The sequence below is a fragment of the Oxyura jamaicensis genome, chromosome 4 (assembly GCF_011077185.1).
Source record: "Oxyura jamaicensis isolate SHBP4307 breed ruddy duck chromosome 4, BPBGC_Ojam_1.0, whole genome shotgun sequence".
NCBI classification, from domain to species: Eukaryota; Metazoa; Chordata; class Aves; order Anseriformes; family Anatidae; genus Oxyura; species Oxyura jamaicensis.
Window position 1 is genome coordinate 27,696,823 of NC_048896.1, and position 15,541 is coordinate 27,712,363.

Here is a 15,541-nt window from a genome sequence, read left to right on the forward strand (position 1 = left end):
GTAAGTATAGTTTATTTGAATAACTGGGTTTTATATGAGGAAGAAAACTGAATTTCTTGCAGCTGTAGAATACTTCATGATTTTTGCAGCACAAGCTCTCATTTTTTCTTGAAATTTGTTTTAGCTGGCAAAATGAGAGCATTAACCTGTCCAAGTAGAAAAATCTCCATAGGCAAATGAACACCTGCAAAGACATGAATTCTGCACCCCTCTCACCCAGTTGTTGCTGACAGTTATGAAAGCCGTGACTTTATTAGTCATCTCAACACTTCTGCAACTATCTTAATTTCTCAGTATTCATTTATTAACAAGAAGAAAGGAATTCCTGCTAGTTGCAAATATTGGTATTCAGAAGCACATCTGAGAGGCCTCAATTAATAGGCTGAAGAAGGCATTCAGAGAAAAGAAGATGCATTTCAAGCTATTGAGAATTGCTGCGTGCAGTTTCCAAGAATAAAGTTATTTATGAAATGCTCTTTGCTTCCTACATTCAACAGAATGTGCAAAGATGCCTCTTTTTGTACCTGGCACTGTGAAAAGTCCTGAGTTCAAACTCCTAGGTATCAAGACTTTTATTTCTCCATGCAAGCAAAGCAGTTTCACTTTGAGGGCCTAGCAGTTCAGCATTACACCTTCTCAGTACATGTATCAGAATTGCCAGCTGTAAGGTAAAGGTGAGGTGAACTCATGAATTAATGTACCTTGTGGGGCTAATATTTGGTCAGAACAATAAGGGAATATTCAACCACATCACCCAAAGTAAGAGAGAGGTTCTTTATTCCAATACCAGTATCTTTACTCCTCTTAGCTAGAGCCAAGGGTAATCTCAAATAGCAGCTGACAGATTCCTAAAAGGTTGTAACTCCAGATAACCAAAAGCAGGTTCTTCTGCTCTTTAACCTGTGTCAGAGCCTGGGTTTGCACTGTGCAGCACACGCTTGGTGTTGGTGCTCTTGCAGGGACCCTAGGAAAGAGGCAGACTGCTCTTCCCTGTACAAAGCCACATTTTTCAAAATATCTGGAATTCTCCTCTGCTAGTTGAGGAAAGGATCCATATTGTGTCTCCTGCATTTGTCAGTCACCATTCTGAAATGACTGCATCTGTAGTTGTAGTAAATGACAGGTGGTTGGCAATTGATGGTGGCAAACAACCACCCATTCCACCTGGAGAGTGTTTGTTCATGCTAGTAAGCAAAGCTATGAACTTACTGATTATTCATTTAGTCTATTTAAAGTCATGTGTTTCTCTTCTGTTTTTAAGCAACAAGAAGCTGAGGACGCCCCAAAACTACTTTATAATGAATTTGGCTGTGAGCGACTTCCTGATGTCGGCTTCTCAGGCACCAATGTGCTTTGTCAACAGCTTGCACAGAGGGTGGATCCTTGGAGATATAGGTACTTTTCAACACGAATTCAACCCTCAGCAGCTCCAGTTACACTGCCTGTAACCTGTTTTAGCCCTAACAGTCTAGGCTTGTGCAATGGAAAGAACTGAACAAGACTCTGGAGTGACAACCCAGGTTCTTGACATGATTGTTCCACATGATAGCGCATATTTTGTGTCATCTGTATTTTAGAAAGTCAACAACAACATGTAAATCAAGTGATTCTTTTGGTTGTGAGGGCAGATGCCATGGCTAAAGATGGGTAGAAAAACCTTAGTAAGTCATAAATATTTTTCCTGTATTAGTTTAAGAATACAGGAGGGATCATTTAACACAGGTTTTTGAATCAGGTTTGGAACACTGTAACTCCTCAGCTTTTCATCTGCTAGTCCAATGCCTCAGTGCAAAGGGGAGGAAATCTGTTTCAGTTAAATATATATATATATATATATACATACATAAAAAGTATAAATATTTTATTAAGTGCTGCATTTAATAGGAGCCGGAGCTATGTTTTACAGCCAGTCTTTTAGCCATCAAATTTAAACTGCTCCTACATTTTGAAGCCATATAAACCAAAGTCATTTTCTGAGACATCCATTTGTCATTAGCAGATATATCTGCTGCAGCCTGTTAAGATCAATATATTGGGCAGCAGTCCAGGAAAAAGTAACATTAATTAGATTGGATTTTCTTTGAGGCAGTTTTCCATTGACAAAAGGTTCCCAGCTACAGCCCATGGAGGAGAGTAGGACTTGTTAACACATACATTTGTATTTTATTAACATTTGTGTTTTTCCTAATGAACACTTAATAATTATGCTATTGTGAGGCTAAGAAAATTCTTTTAATGGGAGAGAATCTCTGAGTCAAGTTAAATCCCCCCCCCCCCCCCCCCCCCCCCAAAAAAAAAAAAGGTAAAGAAATTTGTCATGTCAGACACTGTGAGAGAAAAACAAATATCTGTTTAAGAAAAGGAAGAAAACTGTCATTGCCATTTTCTGCTTCAGGTTGTGACTTGTATGCTTTCTGTGGAGCGCTCTTTGGAATAACCTCGATGATGACCCTGTTAGCTATATCTGTTGACCGCTACCTGGTGATCACCAAGCCCCTGCGATCCATTCAGTGGACCTCAAAGAAACGCACCGTGCAGATCATTGCTGCCGTGTGGCTGTACTCGCTGGGGTGGAGCGTGGCCCCACTCTTTGGGTGGAGTATGTCATCTGCTTGCTCTCTCTTCTAGTGTTCCCTGCATGGTCTGTTTTACCTTGCTCAGGATATGAAAAAATAAGATTTCGGAAAAGTTCGTGAATGGATGCATAGATACTGCCTTGTGGTTTGCTGTCATACCATATTATCTACATTTATTGCAGTGCAGTGCCCTGTTTTTTTTGTTTGTTTTTGTTTTGCCCTGGGCTGTCTTCAAGAAGACCAAGCTGCAGACCATGCATTAGGGATACCTGAGAATCTGGCAGTCAGGACCATTTCTCCATGTGTGCACTTGCCTTCTCAGATCATGCATTATAATATAGCCAACATAGCTCTTGACATCTGTACAGCATGGCATTTATTTTAATCACTCAGTTGTTGGATTGGTGACTAAACAAACTTTGGGCATATGTTCAAATAACATATTCCATGTGTTTCATAGGTTCCTATGTGCCTGAGGGCTTGATGATTTCCTGTACATGGGACTATGTAACTTACTCCCCTGCAAACAGAAGTTACACCATGATTTTATGCTGCTGCGTATTTTTTATTCCCCTGATAATAATATTCCATTGCTACTTATTTATGTTCCTGGCCATAAGAAGTACCGGCAGGTAAGCTGAAATATGTAAAACTCCTTTTTTTTTTTTTTTTGTATTAGATTTCCTCAAATTAGGATGCAGTTAAATCTGAATCTAAAATTACTCTGAATTGAAATTGGAGATAAAGTGGCAAATAGTTAACAGCTGTAGCTGAAGAAATATTTTTGCCAATGTAGAAAATGGAAAGGATATGCATTTTGGAGTAGAGGACAAAGTAGTCTCAGGGAGCTCTAATCTTAGCCCAGAGTGTGGTAGTTAATAGTACTTCAGATAATTTGATAGTTTTTGATAGTTTTGATGTTTTGTATTTCAGATTTGCAATAAAAGGAACATGGTTCCTGTGTACTCCAGTATGGTTGTCAGCCCCAGAAGTCGTCCTAAATAGTATGTAGCAATGGGAGCATCACCTACCTGTGAGCTGCTCTATAAGTGTAACAGTCCTCAGATTTTTGACAGCTTTAAGACAGGCATCCCAGAAAACCCTGTTGTTCACTAAAGCAGATAAACAGCCACACACACAAAATTTGGCTACGTTTGTTAAGACTCTTTTTTTTTTCTTTTTTTTTTTTCCTCCAAAAGCCTTGGTTTATAGTTATAGGGTTGAAGTAAAAATTCAGGAGGGTGCTAGATCTGTAAAGGAATTTCATTTTGTCAGCTTGTTTCCTCTAATGAGAATATTACTTGTCTGTTGTCTGATTCAACACTGTCTGAAGTTGTGAGCCCTTCCGGCTGCTTGCAGTGTCATCACCTCCAGTGGCTTATTCCTATGCCTATTTACAAGCACTTATTGAAGTTATTTGGCTGTTTTTACTTGGCAAAGGCTATTACAAACATGTAGCTATATACCTAAATTGAAGTTCTACTTAACTCTATTTCTGACCTTGTGTTTTGTTGTTGTTGTTTGTTGTTTGTGTGCTCTATATTTACATATCTGATACCAAATGAAGGAGGAAAGACTGCATCCTTAACAGTGTCCACGAAGCACAGTGTCCATGAGATTTTTCTATGCCTTTCACTCACAATACAGTAAACTCATTTTATAGGTATGGTCACAGTATATCAGGAGGCAGTTTGTTACCCTGCTGGCTGGTAATTATTGTCTTCAACTTGAAATAGGTCTTCCTTTAACAACACTGATATGTAAAAGTTATTTCTATAATGATATAAAATTATTATTATTAATAATAATAATTTAAAAAGTGTAGGGTGTTTTTCTGATGTGTGAAGAGGGATCGACGTGAGGCGCTCTTTGGCAAAAATACTTGGCAAAAATATTTTGACACAAATGTTAGTGAGTAAACCTGCAGGGAAGTAAAAATGTCCCCCTAACTGTTTTGGGCTGTATTCCTCAGAGTAGTGAGGCTATTCCAGCATATGTTACTCAGTAAACTTGACTTTCTCCCTTGAAAATGAAAAGTCGTTAGATTTCATTTTTGCATCCAACTGTGCTTTTCCTTGCTTCACCTCTGAGAGCAACAAGGGGCAGGGGATATCTGTGTGTCAGGGTAAGGACATGTCAGCCCCATTCTGTAGTCCCAGTGGTTTCTCTAGCTCAGTCCCACAGACAGAGTGAGCCCAGACAAAATGCCTGGGACCGTACTACATTAATTATGTTCTAGATTTTTAACTATCAGAGGACAAAAGAAGAGTGAGAGCAGGAAAGATGAAATCTGTTTCATTTTTGCACACGTACAAAATACATTAGAGAATTAGAGAATGCATTAGGGACATTCTACCTAGATTCTTCACAGGATGGTGCTGATGTTTTTGTTTTCCTTACAGAGATGTTCAAAAGCTAGGATCCTGCAGCCGGAAATCCTACCTCTCTCAGTCAATGAAGAATGAATGGAAATTGGCCAAAATTGCTTTTGTGGTCATCATTGTGTATGTCTTGTCCTGGTCTCCATATGCTTGCGTCACTTTGATTGCCTGGGCAGGGTAAGTGGAAACATAATTCAAAAAGCACTTATACCAAAATGTTTATATGATTGGCATTTGCTTTTTGGAAGGGCTTTAGATAGTTATTAATTAGAGGTGATGCTGTGCCCTTTACAGAAACATAGAATAATCTAGGTTGGAAAAGATCTTAAAGATCATCAAGACCACCCATCAACTTGACCTACTAAGTTCCGTTACTAAACTATGTCCCTTAGTGCCACCACTGTCATTGTACCACAACTATATCCTTGTGCATAAATTCAGCAAAGGGGTTATTTTTCTAGTTTTTGTGCACGTTTTTAATTATGATGCTCTATCTGTTATTTTTGGTACACATTATTTCCTCTCCCCTATTATACTTTTCTTGCATAAATTCTGGTTTCATGGAGGAGTTACCTCTTTTCCCACCTAATACCTCTTCTTTCAATAAAATTCTTCTGTTGCCTCCTCTGGCAAAGGGCAGAAAAGAGGCTATACGCCCAAACCTTCACCTGTGAGCTCCTGTCTTCGTCCAATCATTCTCCCCTCCAAGGGGACCATATATTGTGTTGTCAGTGCATGCTCTATTCCACTGACATTAGTTGTAATTATCTTGCACTTGTGTTGATCGCATGTGACAAAAAATCACTGTTGATGTTTGTAGGGTATCCAAAAATGTATATTTTTAAACAATAAATAAGTAGATTGCAGCTATCTGGGAAAAGAGTTTGGTCATAAAAAATAAGCCAGAACAAAAATTAAAATCTTCTAGCAAAAGCTTTCATACTGCAGAGTAATGTGTGTCAGTGACCCGGCTGTAAACGCTACAGAAGGAAGAGAAAACTCAGAGTAGTGGGATGAATAGTCCCATTTTAGACTTTAAGCTTCCACAGTCAGTCACATGGTTATCCCTGAATAGATAACTGATTACTTGCATGTCTTTCACCTCTTCCAAATAAATGAAACCAAGTATACGCTGTCAAAAGCAAGCCTTTCGTCTGAGCAAAGAATGAGTTTGAAAAATTAACTTTTCAGCCGTATTTCTTACCCCAAGACCACAAAGTAAAAGCACTCAAAGAGAGCGATATGTTTCAGTAAGTTAGTATTAATCCATGGCATAGCTCCCTGTAATGATTTTTCCTTTGTTTTAGCCGAGGCAACACACTAACTCCGTATTCCAAATCTGTGCCAGCTGTTATTGCCAAAGCTTCTGCAATCTACAACCCCATCATATATGCAATAATTCACCCGAGATACAGGTACAGTAAGCGTATAGGTATGTGTACAACTCTACATGCAAAGGTGCTTTCTAAAATGAACAAACAACCCCCATTCCTTCAGCTTTGCCCTGTGCAGTGCATGCTCCAACCCATGGATGCTGATGGTCAGACACTGCCCCATGTCCATCTGGTACAGGGGGGACTAAACTGCATGTGGAGCTCCGGATGTGGCCTCAAGAGTGGCCCGCAGAGGGTATCAGTCCCTCCCTTCCCTTTTCTTTCCCCTCACATCTCTGCTCTGATGGGGCTGCATGTCACGGCAGCTAATGGGAGGACATGGTGGTGCTCAGGGTCATCTCTTGCCATATCAGCTAAAGAACACTCTACAGATAATGGGTCACAACCAGTGTGGTCTATGAATCATGTCATCAAGTTGATGCAAATGTTCAAAACTTGGTTCTCTGAAGGTTCAGTACTAATTGATTTTGGGAAAAACTCTGTAAGAAGCCTATAGTATCTTCATAGATATTCTGTGCCAAGTGAGTGCTCTAAGAAGCTGATAATGCAGGTGGAGATCCCTGGAAATGAGAGAGGTTTTCAAATATCCTGAATATGCTGCCTTTTGATTGGCAGGCTTTCTAACTTTGGTCAGTAAGTATTTGTCTTCAAAAAAAAAAGTAAAGCAAATGTTTCTGAAATACTCTCCTTTGTGGAAAGAAGTTCAAAAAAGTTCCAAAAGCTCAATTTTCATATTTATTTTGTTGTGTCAGTTAAACTTTTGGAGAGCCTTTCCATTCTTTGCCTTTACCAAAAATATTAGCATATCAATTACTATATGTTTTAACACAGAAAACTGTGCTAGCCCAGCACAACTTCACTTACAAATACCCAAACACTGTCCAATCTCAACCAGCTGCATGGTTAGCTAACTGTTCTTTCCTTTTTACTTCTTTCTTAACTCTCTCACAGACAATGAATCAATTTCTGAGCCTAAAGGTATGAATTATGCTTTTTGTCCCGGTCCTTTGACTGCAGTTTGTTCCCACTGAGATGAGGTAACAGTGAGTTGTACAAAAAATATCTGTATGTTGCCGAATTGATGGGAAACCTATAAGAATAAGTGAATAGAATAAGTTAATACCCCATAAAAGACACCTCCAACGAATCAGACACCTTTCCCTTCTCAGAAGAAGGTTCATTATAATTTCCATTAATAACTTCTTTACAGCTCTCAGACATCCCAGTGGGTCTCTAAGAGACCAGCCTTCTCCAGTGTTTAGGAAAAGTGTGAGAAGTAACCACCTTGCGTTGCTGAAAGGTCACCCATTTGTGTCCTCACTGTATAAAAGACTGAAATACTGCTCTTTGGGCTATCTAGGACCTGGAGGCGTGTAGCATGGACACATCAAAATTATAGTCTCTTCAGCTGTGTGGTCCTAAAAGGATTTATAAAATTCTTTTGCAAGAGAATGAGATGGCATAGCGCTCTGCTGAATCGTTTCAAACAAGGACAAACTTACTCAGTGCATCCCAGAGACTGACCATGTTTGAAAGCAACGTTTTTATTTAGAAGTTCTCTCCCAGCTTCAGCTGAGAAACATGTTCAAGAAGTGGCAAAGTCAGTCACACCTATTAAAGCTTCTAGAATACTTTCCAAAAATCCAGCAAAGGGTTTAGGGATGTGATAAATCTTTGGAGGAAAGACAGGAATGCCTTGGAGATAAATGTAGAATTGCCACTAGATGGCAGGGTTGGTCGTCTGCACAAGGTCTGTCTAGCCCGTGAAGTGCAAAATTTGCTGTTGTACTGCCGAAACTGATTTTGGAGCTGGAACATAGCTAATTGTTTTGAATATCTGATGAATGAAGGCGTGGTTGTAAACAAACATTTCCTCTAGCCCTTTTAGAAGACTACAGGAAATATACCCAGAAATGGTGACAACACGTATCTTCTATGACAGTAACTGCTACCATAACTAAGACTTTTGCATCCTCCAAAAGACCTGATTCCATTTTACCTTTTTGAAGGTTAGAGTATTTTAGTTTAGAATAGAGAATGACTGCTCTCCCATGGCTTGCAGGAGTTTAATGAGAAGGTACGTGTGGATGTCTGACACACTTTGAACCTGGTATTATTTTTCTGAACCACAGCTGTTGTGTTCAGTAATTCCTTATATTGTTTTTACAAGTGTGTATTTTCAAAGCAGGTACCATATAGTGTACTGCTTCAATTACTCTTTTTCCTACCAGCATTGGCTTTTCCATGTAAGGCTGTATTAAGAAAAAGGGCTCATGCCAGAATAGGATTTCAGAGACTCTCATTTTTTTTTCCCTGCTTCTTAATTTGTATTTCAAGACATATCAACAACAGAAGTGTTTATGCAGTTGTTGTGAAGATATTTTATAGACTTGGGAGTCATCCAGTCAGGAAAAGTTGTGATGAAACAAGCATGCAGCTTTAAAACTGAAAAAGCAGCTACAGTGTGCCAACAAGTCAGCTGGTGAAAATATGTTGGCAGGACCAATTTTGCTTTAACAGTGAATAATGAGTATGTATGTAAAGATTAACATTTCTGGATAGTTTCTGAATCTTCTAATCTTTCACATTATGCCTTTAAAGTAATTTATCCAATAATATCCTTAATGGACTAGTCTGTTCAGGCCCAAGAGTCAGGGGTTTGGCAAGGGTAGTAGTAAATTGTAGTTTTGCATTGGAACTACTGAACTGTGTTAAATCTGATTTCTTTTTGAAATCTTACTTGAAAACAGCACATAGAAATCAGGATCTAAAGAATTCAGGTACAGATAAAACTGATGGTGTGATGCTACCAAAGCAGGCTGCTATTTTGCACAGAGAATTGCTGGTGCTGCATCTTAATATCTTGACAAATAAAATGAACCCTTTTGTGGGATTTCTTTACAATAATTTAAAAAACAACAACAAAAAAAAAGTATGTTACAATGAATGTAACTGAAAATGCAACATGGATCTCTGTGCTAGTACTTGGCTTTTGAGAACTGAGAGGTTCTTAGAGGTTGTGTTATATAAGCCTCCACCCACCAAATCCTACCAGTAAAAACAAATAAGCAAACAAACAAACAAAAAAACATCTGGAACATCACTGGAACTGACAAATATGTTAAAGTAAGTAAAAGCATGCAAACCTTAATTTCATTAAACGCTGTTCTGTGAGAAGAAAGTTTCATTCCTTTAACAACCTGTATTCGAACTCTAGAGAACATTGCTTGACTGTGTTAGTTATTGCAGGAACTTCCTTAGATTTTGGAAGTTTTAGGTTTTGTAATCATTCACTCATAGTAAACAGGGAAATTCTGCATCACTGTCCAAATTGCTTGCAACCAAGGCCCAGTTTTAACCCCAAAAAATTGTTCAAAATTGCTACATCAAAAATAACTGAATAATCATGAATAATTTTGATTTGTAGTATTTTCTCTAAAAGCTGTTTGCAATTACAGCATATTTGACTTCAGATGATTCTTTTATTTCAGAGTAATTTGAAAATGTCATTAAATAAGCACCTCAGGTTTATACTTATTCTGTGTTTTACATATGTAGTATTAAAACCCCTTTCAAAATCGATACTTCAGTCTCAGCCTACAAAATAATCCTCAACAGTCCTCTCAAATACCAGTCAAATCACAACTCTGGTCCCTCGAGACATCAAACATATATGCTGCCCCTGAAAATTCACCATCAGACATTGATTCCTTGAACCTCCGGTGTGAGGAAGTCTCTTCACAAAATCCCACTCAAAATGGATAAGTGCCAGGGCCTGTGCTTTGGCCACAACAACCCCATGCAGCACTACAGGCCTGGGGCAGAGGGGCTGGAAAGCTGTGCAGAGGAAAAGTATCTAGGGGAGTTAGTCAATGCTTGCCTGAACATGAGCTGGCAGCGTGCCCAGGTGGCCAAGAAGGCCAACGGCATCCTGGCTTGTATCAGGAATAGTGCAGCCAGCAGGGTCTGGGAGGTGATCGTCCCCCTGTGCTCTGCTCTGGTGAGGCTGCACCTCGAGCACTGTGTTCAGCTTTGGGCCCCTCACTACAAGAAGGACATCGAGGCCCTGGAGTGTGTCCAGAGAAGGGCTATGAAGCTGGTGAAGGGCCTGGAACACAAGTCCTGTGAGGAGTGGCTGAGAGAACTGGGGTTGTTCAATATGGAGAAGAGGAGGTTCAGGGGAGACCTCATTGCTCTCTACCTGAAAGAAAGCTGTGGGAAACTGGGGGTCAGCCTCTTCTCACAATAACTAGTGATAGGACTAGGGGGAATGGCCTCACATTGCACATTGGAGGTTTAGGTTGGAAACGAGGAGACTTTTCTTCTCAGAAAGAGCAGTCAGGCATTGGGACAGGTTGCCCAGGGAATTAATGGAGTCCCTGTCCCAGGAGGTGTTTAAGGAAAGGTTGGACATGGTGCTTAGGGATATGGTTTAGTGGGTGATATTGGTGGTAGGGTGATGGTTGGACCAGATGATCTTAGAGATCTTCTACAACCTTAATGATTCTCTGAAATGCAGTGCTCCTGTTAGCATCACCCTGCCAGTCCTTGGCAGCAATGAGGAGCAAGGCTAGCTGGCATTGCCCAGGGAAGGCTCCTTGGGCTCTCTGCTCCATGCAGGCAGGAAAAGAACCATATAACCATTACTGATGTTTTTCTTTATGACTAAGGCAGGTTTTAAGTTCTTTCAGACCTAGATCATTCTCTGTTTTGCCAGTGAAGAGCAGAAGAGGATGTTAATTCTTGACAGGAGTTGAGGGAGTTACTATGACACAAATAAATAGTAATATCTGATTTTTCTGGCCCATTCCTCCTGTGTCTTAGCACAGAGAAGACTTTCATAGTAGCTAACCTGAAAGTCTTCTGGGTTAACCTTATAACTGGAAGCAATCATGTTTTTCAAGCTATTTTCAGTTCTTGCTACTCATCCATGCAGCTCTTCCACGGGTGTTTTGAGCCAAGGCTCTGAAGCCACCTGTTATTTTCCTTTTGGCCTTTCAGTTGAGTACTTTCCACTAGCTATACCATGCTGTTTCCATGTGGTCTTTAAGTCAATCAAAAACAAAAACCATGCTGAGATTATGGAAAGAGACAGTGCTGTCACCACACCATTTTCAAAGCTGCATCATCAGTGTGTCATTAAGTACTTTGTCTTTTTCTTCTCCCATTTTGCTTCAGAAAAACCATCCACAATGCTGTTCCCTGCTTGCGGTTCCTGATACGAATATCGAAGAATGACCTCCTGAGGGGCTCCATAAATGAATCATCATTCCGAACCTCTCTCTCCAGCCATCAGTCTCTTGTTGGCAAGACCAAGAGCACTTGTGTTTCATCAGTTTCCACTGGAGAAGCTGTAAGTCTTTTCTTGTTTCCACCAAGGAAAGTGCGTATAATGTTTCCACAACTCCAAGCATAAGTTACTATAAATACATATGCAAAATTAAAGAATGGAAAAGAGTTTTTTCTCAGCTAAAGATTTTGGTTCATGAGAGGTCATTTCTCCAAAGCATTTGTGTGAATTCAACCATGATGATTTTTGATCAGAAAAAATATTGGGACTAGCATATCTGGTTGATTCAGATGCTTACAGGGAGCATGGTTGTTTGGGCTAAGTCTTTAATATGAATTTAAAGTGTCATTGTCAGGCACCCCCCCCTCCCCCCCATGTTACCAACCATTTTTCTCATCATTCAGTAGTTGAGGGAGATGGAGGACAGGACCATCTCCCATATAAACTATTCTAACCTATGCCGTCTACTTTAAAGTAAATTCAAGAAAAGTTGTTCATTTATTTATCTGTTTTTTTAACGAGGAGAAGTGAAAGGCTCCTACACCTGATGTGAGGTGTGGTGTTCTGTAAGGATTGTACTCTAAGTTTCAGTAAGGATGGTGGTCTGGCTGGAGTATAGTTGCCAATGGTGTGGGGTCTTTTTTTCCTTTTTTCCTTTTTTTCCTTTTATGAAGGAAAAACTCATGTCTTAGGAGTTCAGAATGTACAACATGTCATTTAGGTTACATTTGGGGAAAAAATGGCAGCATGAGCCCTGTCTCTCTTTTCCAACCAAGAATTAAATGGGAAGCAGGTCTCATAGCAGGAGGGTTGGAGGAGCTTAGAACAAAAAGGTCTCTCGGGGCTCCTCACAGCCCTTCTTGGCATGACCTTGCATGCCCCTCTGCGTCACAAGCATCTGGCCTTGCACACGGAGGCGCTGGGAACACAGGGACCCGCACTGCTGGGTGGCAGCCCTGGCACAGAAAGCGCCCTGAGTGGCGGCTGCAATCCGTAACCTTCCACAGAGGTATAAATCGCCGTGACGGGTTGAGCGGCGAGCTGTTGTCTCTCCTCTTCAGCCCGGTGGCAGTGCTCTGAGTGACGAGGAAGTGATTCTTCGCGTGCTGCACCCTGCAAGCTGCTGCTTCCAGGGGGCTGTCACTGAGAGTCAGATCATGCAGCTGTGCTTCAGTGAAATCATGAGTGATCCGGGGAGGACAGAGGTCCTTGAATTGGAAATAAACCTAGGACCACAAGGAAAAACAGCATGAACAGTACACCCATCTTGAACGAGATACCATTCAGAGCAGATCAATACTGTTACTGTTTTACTGTTCAGGAGATAAATAAGTATTGGACTTCGACAATTATCCATATCCAGCATTCCCTCTGGTTCATTAGTAGCTATACGACTTTTTTTTTTTTTTTAGGGGTTAATAGATTTTGTAAAAAAAATGTAAAAGTAGCACTGAATTTTTCCTTGAGACTGAAAGTTGTGCCTTTCAGATAACAGCATCAGGGAGATTTTTGAACTCTTTCATGGGAGACAGACAGTAAAGCTAACACACCTGAGCAAAAAGCACACCATTCACTGGGAAACCAAGCAGTACCAGGCAATGTAAGCAGAACGCCCAGGGTGCTGAGAAGAAATTCAGGCCTTATGGTGACGAAATCAAAGAGCAGAATAAAAATAAAAATAAATTAAAAACAAACAAAAAACACTTTAATTCCCCTGAGGGGGAAGGCTCACTGCCTGAGCCCTAATGAAAAGAATCTACCTTATTACAAAGGACAGGTTACTTTATCAATGTGCCAATAGTCTAGAAAGAGGCTATTTGGTATGGGATTTTTTAACAGCCTGAGAGAACAGTCCACCCACGTGAACCACCCTGAGATCATGAGGACCACTTGTCTGCTTAGACTTGTGCTTGATTTGCTCACTGTAGATAGCACGTGTAGTACCATGGAAAAGTGCTAGTATAGTTTAAAAGAGGGAGGATCCTCACTCACTTTTTTTCCCCCTACCCTTTTGCCTATTAACTTTCCTTGACTTGAAGTCTGTTCCTAACTTCTCTCCCCATTAATCCTTTATTTGATGTCAAATGCAGTAGTATCTGCTGGATCCTGCATCCCGATCTGTCCTTTACAGTTGTTCACTACTTGGTTTTGGTCCATTGGGGTTAGCAGGTTATTGTGTGTGTTTGGCTGGTGCTGGTGTTTAAAGAGGTGGGATAGCATGGATAAGAGGCTTCAGCCCTTGGCACAGCTTTTGCTTACAGGTCTCAAATGAAACAACTGCTGTTAGCGATGTGCTGTGCCGAGCTGATGCAGCCAAAGGTAATTGTTCTCAAGGCAACTGACAGCTCAGTGCAGCTGTATGGCTTTCAGCTGAAAGAACAGCTGCTGAAATAAAAGCTCAGCTCAATGACTTGCACATGACAGCAGCACAGAGTGAAATTTTGGAATGCTCCAATAAAGTATTGATGGGCAGGAATGACACTAGCAATACTGTAAAAGCTGCAGCTGTTCCCAGCAACACTTTCCAGTGTGCTGTGTACATGTCAGTACAGAGAGCCAACATATATGAGTCATATGAAGTTACATTTAGTTTGATTAAGCGAGGGAGGAGAAATAAACAGCGAGAAATACGTAACTGTATGAGCAAGGTGATGCAGTGAAATTATGCTTTAGCTTCCCACTTGTGTGGAGCCCCATCTGTCTATCCCTATCTAAAAGCTGGTGTGGAATATAGTGGAATGATACCATAGAAACTCAATCAAAAAATCTCCATGAAGTTAGGCATGATTGATGGCCTCTGCCCAAGCCTGTAAATGGAATGGCATGGCTGCAGCGTCACGGCTGTGCTCCTTGCTGGCACGTTCTTGGAAGATTGCAGACCCCACCCATTGCCTCTTGTCCACTGATGGTGGTTCAGAGTAGAACTGAGCCCGTGGAGCTTGTGAAGCCCTGGGTGGTCTGCACATCTAGCTGAGACATATATAAATGTGGTTTTGAACCTGTGCCTGTCCGTGGTTTTGGACCAATTATGGTCATGCAGAATGCCACAGTGCATGTTAAACACAGTTTTTGGTTGCGCTTGCTTAGATAATGGGATCGCATCTTTAGACACCAGGTACTAAGCAACTATAAGCATAACACAAGCAACCAGGTAAAAAAGGGTGAATAACTTTGTGGTGAAAAAAAGATGAAATAATTTTTCATGATTTTGTTGGTTCACAAAAGTAGTCCAGGGTAAAGGACAATACCAAAAATCCAGTCACTCCCGGATTTTTGAATGTGAGACCTATGTTGGAACAGCTTTAGTTTCCTGTAAGTGTGCAAGATTTCTACTCAAGTCTGAGAACTTTTCGAATTTGATAAAGGGTGTAACTGTCTGAAATCCTTCACCGTCTGTAATTAGACCTGGAGTGATGTAGAGCTTGACCCTGTAGAGCCAGCTCATGAGAAACTGCAGCCTCAACGAAGTCACTCTTTCTCAACAAGACTGAGTCAGGAGAAGAGAGATCTGCTCCCTGAGACCTGTAGCTACAACACAGCAGCTGTAGAAAAGGTAAGGGAAAAAATTGTCTTTGCTGGGAAATCTCCATTGTAGTGTCTGATCTTGCTATAGCATGTAATCTCTGGGATAATAATTCAGTCTTTATGTTCATCTGTTTCATCTGCAGGTTTTATTTATACTGATTCTAATGTCCTCTTCGCTGTCTTTTTTTTTTTTTTTTTTTTTTAAGTAATGATAATGCCAATAATACCTTATTAATTTTTTTCGCTGATGCGTTGCCTGGTTTTGGAAAGCCAAGATCAGCTCACAGCTCTAAAGCTGCATTAAAGAGGATTCATTAGGGTCAAATGTAAGAAGTTGACTTTGTCTCTTTGCATGTTCATCTATCCCAGCTCTGG

At 40.5% G+C, this 15,541-nt stretch overlaps 1 protein-coding gene across 12 annotated transcripts in view; it reads left to right on the top strand.

Annotated features, from left to right (window-relative positions):
- Positions 1-15,541, top strand: part of LOC118167031 (melanopsin-like) — a 46,519-nt gene that overhangs the window by 25,028 nt on the left and 5,950 nt on the right. For 11 of the 12 annotated variants that reach the window (XR_004750888.1, XM_035326230.1, XM_035326238.1 and 8 more), the window contains 7 exons: positions 1,262-1,395; positions 2,396-2,599; positions 3,037-3,208; positions 4,979-5,134; positions 6,265-6,372; positions 11,530-11,704; positions 15,045-15,194. Coding sequence is in view for 11 of the 12 variants with exons in the window: in XM_035326230.1 (XP_035182121.1) it covers positions 1,262-1,395; positions 2,396-2,599; positions 3,037-3,208; positions 4,979-5,134; positions 6,265-6,372; positions 11,530-11,704; positions 15,045-15,194 (1,099 nt within the window). In the remaining variant the exon portion in view is untranslated. The remainder of the gene's footprint in view (positions 1-1,261; positions 1,396-2,395; positions 2,600-3,036; positions 3,209-4,978; positions 5,135-6,264; positions 6,373-11,529; positions 11,705-15,044; positions 15,195-15,541) is intronic. The other variant, XM_035326241.1, reaches the window with a different exon arrangement.